The 5,615-nt window shown below is 67.1% G+C and overlaps 2 protein-coding genes across 2 annotated transcripts in view; both read right to left on the bottom strand.

Moving 5' to 3' along the window:
- Positions 1-356, bottom strand: part of PFL1_04494 (uncharacterized protein) — a gene marked incomplete at both ends in the record, with an annotated part of 2,664 nt that extends 2,308 nt beyond the window's left edge. Inside the window, one exon of the mRNA XM_007882018.1 lies at positions 99-356. Coding sequence (XP_007880209.1) covers positions 99-356 — 258 coding nt within the window. The remainder of the gene's footprint in view (positions 1-98) is intronic.
- A 3,282-nt stretch (positions 357-3,638) lies between these two features.
- On the bottom strand, positions 3,639-4,547 carry PFL1_04493 (uncharacterized protein; the record flags this gene model as incomplete). Its single annotated transcript, XM_007882017.1, has 2 exons — positions 3,639-3,696; positions 4,267-4,547. The coding sequence occupies 2 exons, from the start codon at positions 4,545-4,547 to the stop codon at positions 3,639-3,641; spliced, it is 339 nt and encodes a 112-aa protein (XP_007880208.1).
- Positions 4,548-5,615: the final 1,068 nt, after the last annotated feature.

The following is a 5,615-nucleotide window of genomic DNA, read 5'->3' as shown; positions in this document are numbered from 1 at the left end:
TTCTCGCCGTTGAAGCCCGAGTCGCTGGCCGGCACGCCTCCGGCAAAGTTCTGGGCCGAGGGCGACGGCGATGGTAGCGGCGACTCGTGCCGGCTCACGCCCCCGCGCTTCTCGATCTTGGCTGGCCCGGGCCCCGACGAGCCGGCGTTGGCGGCGCTGAGGTTGGAGCTCTGGGATGCGCTGTTGCCGTTCTCGTACTGGTTGGCGATCGACTCTTTGCTCCTGGCCCGCGACAGGGGCCCGTCCGCCGCGTGCTGCCCGTTGGTGGCGTCGGCGGTGGCGGCGTCGTCGTCCTGCGTCTTTGACTTGCCCTTCTTCGACGAGCCCCCCATCATCTTTCCGAGCGATTTGAACATGTCCGGCGGCCTCTGACGGTCGGAGGTGGCCGGGCGGTTATGTGAGGGAGGTCGGTCGGTGGGTCGAGGTCCGGCGACAAGCTGGGCTGGAAGCAGGAGCTGCAGGTGCTCGCAAGGGTTAGGTGGGCCGCGAAAAGCTCCAGTGGGCCGAGAACGAGGGGCGGGCGCTCAAAGGACGAGGGTGAACGCGAAGGCGAACAAGCACTGCCGGTCCTGGTGTCGTCTGAGCCGAACGCTGGCAGGGTAGGCCACTCTCAGGCTCAGAAGCTGGCGTGCCGGAGCAAAGGCTGCCGGTAGTGGAGCGTCTCGGAGCTGCTTCGAGGAGCTCTAGGGATGGGGCGTGGGACGGCAGGGATGCGACGGCCGGGACGAGAGTGAAGAGGCGAGGCTGCTGGGCGTCGGCGGACGCGACGAGCAGCGATGAGGTTTATGCTGCGACCGAAGGATGCAGGGGGGCAAGAGGGGCTCGAGCGTGGTCGAGACGGACGACAAGCGGGTGAGCACAAGCGGCGGTCCAGAGGCCTGCTGGATCGGGTGACCGAGGTGAGCCGGCGGGTGCGGTTCGCTCTCCAGGTCGATGGACGTCGGGAGAGGCCAAAGAGCAGAGCAGGCGTAGATTGCGGGCGAAACGAGGGCTCGCTGGGTGCACGAGGCGGAGTGGAACGAACGGCAAGCACGACAACGATGGTATTGGCAGCCAAGAGGCGGCGACGATGAATGCGCCGAACGAGCAGAGAGAGGGTGGTTCAGGCGGTGGCGGCGATGGCGATGGCGATGGCGATGGCGACGAGGATGGATGGATGAGGATGGATGATGGTGACGGTGACGGTGACGGTGACGGCGACGGTGGCCGGCGGAGTAGTCTGCTGCTGCCGCTGCCCGCCGCTTGCTTGCCTGCTTGCGTCGGTCTGCTGCTGCTGGGTGAGTGAGAGAGGGCGGGGCGGGGGCGAGGCGAGGCGAGGGGGCGTGTGCGTCGAGCCCTCGCTGGCCTGGCCTGGCCTGGCCAGGCAGAGAGAGAGGCTCGCTCGCTCGCTCGCTCGCGCGGTCGGCCGTTCGGTCGTCGGGGGGTCGGCCACGGTGCGTGCGTGCGTGGGTGCGTGCGAGCGGTGCGTCGTGTTTTCGCTAGGCCAGCCAGCGGGCAGGCCAGCAGGCCAAGCTAAGGCCAGAGGCGGGCCAACTCGACCGACCCTTCCAGCCTAGGCCGCTGCCTGGCTGGCCCCTGGTCGCTTCTTTGGCTGGCGGAAAAGCGGCGCCGACTTGAGAGGCCTGCCTGGTGGCCAGGCAGCGCAGGGCAGCGCAGCGCAGCAGTTCGCGGGGCGGGCGCCGGGGTTGTGGAGTTGCTCGCCTTGGCTCGGAGCAGCCGCCCGGACCGAGCGACGCGGCAGCCAAGCGGGCAGGCAGGCTTGGCAGGCAGCAGGCGTCGGGCACCCCGACCAAGCGCAAGCAAGCTCGCGGCAGAAGAGAGGGGGCCTGCGCGAAAAGGGGGGTGCTCGCGGCACCTCAGCAGGCTGGCAGCGGCAGCAGAGTAGTCGGCAGGGGCCGGCCGCAGAAAAACCAGCACCAGCAGCACCAGCGCGAAGGGCGCCAGACCACGGCATGCCCTCGAGCCTCGACCTTGGCCCTTCTAAGAAAGCGAGACGAGGGTCAAGTTAAGGCCAAAGCAGATCGAAAGCAAGAATCAGCAGCTCAATATCGGTGAAAAGTCAGTCCAGCGGCCGAGCTTCGAGACAAGTCCGCAACGGGAAGAACCAGCGATATGCCGTAAATTAAAGCACGGTCGCCCGAGCCCTGGCGAAGAATTCGTACATTGGCTCCTCTGCTTGCATACATCGACGAATCGGCATCACAAGCAGGCAGGTTGGCGCAAGCAAGCAAGGAGGGCTGGCCTCAAGCTCGCCGCGCTCTTCATGCGACGCCGACGCTGGTCAAGCACCGCTACGCAACAGGTCGAGAGCGGGGGAGAGCGAATGGACGGACGGGCGGGTGGAGTCTGGCTACGCCGGCATCCCGAACCGATTCGATCCGGAATGGAGCAGCCGTCGGGACCACCGACGACTACCGCCGTGCGTCGCTTGTCAAGGGACCCTCGTGCTCTCCAAGGCGCTGTGACAGGCCGCCTGCCTGCTTTGCGGCGCGAGGCGGAGCTGGGCGGTTCCGTCGGCTGGCTGGCTGTTGGTCGATGGGCGGCGGTTCCGCCTGCGCGGTCGGGCCGCGATGGACCTCGCTTCTCGGGCGCCTCTACAGCGTCACCGGTCTGCACCATACCGTACCGTCGCTCGTCGTCACCGAAGCCGGTTGCCACAGAGCAGCGCCAAGCTCGCAGCCCGGACCGGGCCCCGAACAGAGACAAGAAGAGAGTGAGGGAGAGAGCAGGGCGTGGCGGGGCGGGGCGGGGCGGGGAGCGCTGGCCGGGAAGCGCCTGCCGAGGATGCAGTCGGGCACAGCTCCCCGACGACAGGCGGACGGCGCTCGACGCTCTCGGCACCCACCGCATCCGACATCACCACGTCCACATCTCGGTCCACCCGCAGGCACGTCACATCAGCGGCTCATCAGACGTCGGGCGCGGCGCATACGGCCTGGGGTTGCTTTGTACTCGTGGATTTTGGTTGGTGGTGTCATAGGATGCCTCCCAACGCGTGCCGGCCCGTCGGGCCAAGGCAGGGTCGGGTGCAAACGGTCGGTTGGCCTAGAGGAGATGTTACAGATGTCGCGGGTGATGGTGATGGTGATGGATGGTGGTGGCGCAAAGAGCAAGAGCGAGGAAGGCGCGCGCGGGAGCGCAGAGAAACAGGCAACAGCCACAGCGGCGGCGCGAAGAGGGCGGCGGGCCACGACATCGGGAGAGAGGGTGCGGGCGGAACGTCGAGGGCGGATCCAGGGGCGGCGGCAATCGTCGGCCAACCAAGGGGAGGGACGGGGTTTTGACGGCGCGCGTCGTTCGACGGCATGGGCTGGCTCAGGACGACACCACTCGCCCCTGCCACCCAGACCGTCGAGTCCCTCCCGACCGCTGCCGTCCCTCGAAGCCGTTCCGTCGAACCAAGCCCGCCGTCTCTCCCTTCTGGCTGGGGCGACCGTGCTGGCCGTCAGCCGTCGAGGCCAGGGCCCAGATCAGCGTGGCCCCCACCGCCATCGCGCCGTCGAAGGGGGCGTTGCGGGTGTGTTGGAGTTTTTTGTGTTGCAAAAGCCGTGCGGGGAGATATGAGGGGGAAGAGACAGGGATATGCCGAGAACCGGGACCAGAGAAACAGGGGGAAACCTCGAGAGGAATCCCACCGTTTAGGCCTGGACGGTGCTGAGCAGGTCAGAGTCACCGGCGTCGAGGACGGTCATGACACTGAGGGTGGGCAGAGGGGGCGGCAGCGGAAGGGGAGAGAGAGGGACGGGGTCAGCTTCGTCGTCGAGTCGTCCACCGGAGCAGCAGCTAGCCAGCCAGCCACACGCCGCACGCCGCACGCCGCACGCCGCACGCCGCTTCCATCCAGCACGGCATGCCACAACCGGCAGCTCGTCGTGCCCGTGTCCATGTCCGAGTCGCCATCGCCATCGAAGTACGCCGCCAGTGGCCATGGCGCGCCATCGGCATCGGCGTCGTCACGGCCGACCGGTGGAGCTTCGCCGCATGCTCTGACGGCCCCGTTGCGTCCGCCGTCTGACCCTGCCTCCTCCTCCTCCTCCTTGGCCCGCCCTTCGTGTGCGCAGCGCGTGGCGGCACCCTCGCGCCTCGACAGCCAGAGGCCTCGCAACCACCAGCCGGATGCCTCCATCGTCCAACTCTTCCTCCCTTGTCCGCCCTCTGCGGCACATGTGGCGCAACCGTGGCTGACTGGCGGCGGCCGCGGCAGCGGAGGCGGCGGCGGCATGGTGGCGATGCGGCACGCCGCTCGCTCGACGGCAGGATACTAACCCGACGCGGAAGAGCTTTCCGGCAGCGGTGCCGAGGGCGACGTTGGAGCCCTGGAAGTGGTGGACGCTCGTCTTGGAAAGCATGGCGTAGTACTCGATCTCCGACTTGCGCAGGGGAGGCGTGTTGGCCGAGATGAGGATGAGCTTGGCCTTGCCGTTCCTCATGCTCTTGAGCGCGCTCTTGAGGCCGAGAGTGACCTTGCCGGACTTCATCACAAGCTGCAGCTTGGAGTTGATGTTGTCCTGCGAGGACTTCTTCGACTTCTGTGCGACGGGGGCCATTTTTCTGTGGGGGGAGGGCGTCGAAGCAAAGGGCGGTGGAGGACGAGCGGCGGCGGCGGCGGCGGCAACAGAGAGTGGTGTGAGGAGCGTAAGTCAGGGATTTCGCTGGAGTGGGTGGTTGGATCGAAGGGCCTCGTTTCCGGCGCAAGGCCCGGGTCTTTGGACAAGACTGCGAGTGCTCCTTTGCCAGGCTTGGTCGGTCGATCAAGCTTTCGGCACTGGCGGGTGCGTCTCCTGCGTCTCCTGCGTCTCCTGCTCTCCCATCGCAATCGGTCTACCAAGGAGCGGCCAAACAAGGATCCTCGGCCTGGCTTCTCCAGACGGGCAGAGGTTCCCCCGGGAGCCGCCGTTCAGAGGTCGTGGGACAGCGCAGCAAGAGACCGCAAAGATCCAGTCTCCCGGCCTTCGAAGCCGAGTCGAATGCCGCAGCAGGGGTCGGCTACCGCTCGAGATCAAACCCGTCGCAGTCGATGCCGTCGGTGCTGGCGTTGATGCTGGTGCTGGTGCTGGTACTCGTGCTGACTCGGAGCGGATGCCGGTGCCGGTGCTGATTTCGATGCTGATATCGACGCTGCCTTCCACGAGTGTCGCCGTGCTCATCGACACTTACGCTACGTGTGTCGGGGGAGGGCCGGCGGGTCGGTAGGGGAGGGTATGCGGGGGGGTCTTGAGGACTTGGAGGTGGTGACGGGATCCAGCAGCGAGCGTGATGGCGTCGGGAGCCCTCCTCTCCTTCCGACGTTGGCTGGGCCCGGGCAGCGCGGCGGCTGGCCCAATTGAACCTGGCCGGGACCCGATTAACAACTGGCCCCGAGTTGAAATGCCCAGGCCTGCTGCAATACAAACGACGACGACCCTTGCCGCCCTACCGCCGAGTTCAGGCTGGCTGGCGGGCCAGGGGGCAGCGGGCAGCGGTCGGCGGTCAGCGTGCCGAGCCCACCCTCTGGCGATCGTTTTCTCCAAAAAGGCAACTTCGGCCGAGGCGCACGTGATGCGAAAAATCGAGCGTCGCGAAGACCCGGTCGCTGTGCGGGCCCGGCTGCGAGGCCCGAGGAGACGGCAAAGAGG

Source organism: Pseudozyma flocculosa (genome assembly GCF_000417875.1).
Source record: "Pseudozyma flocculosa PF-1 unplaced genomic scaffold scaffold00014, whole genome shotgun sequence".
In the NCBI taxonomy this organism is placed as follows: Eukaryota; Fungi; Basidiomycota; class Ustilaginomycetes; order Ustilaginales; family Ustilaginaceae; genus Pseudozyma; species Pseudozyma flocculosa.
Note: the sequence above shows the minus strand (reverse complement) of the source record. Positions and strands in the feature narration are given on the sequence as shown.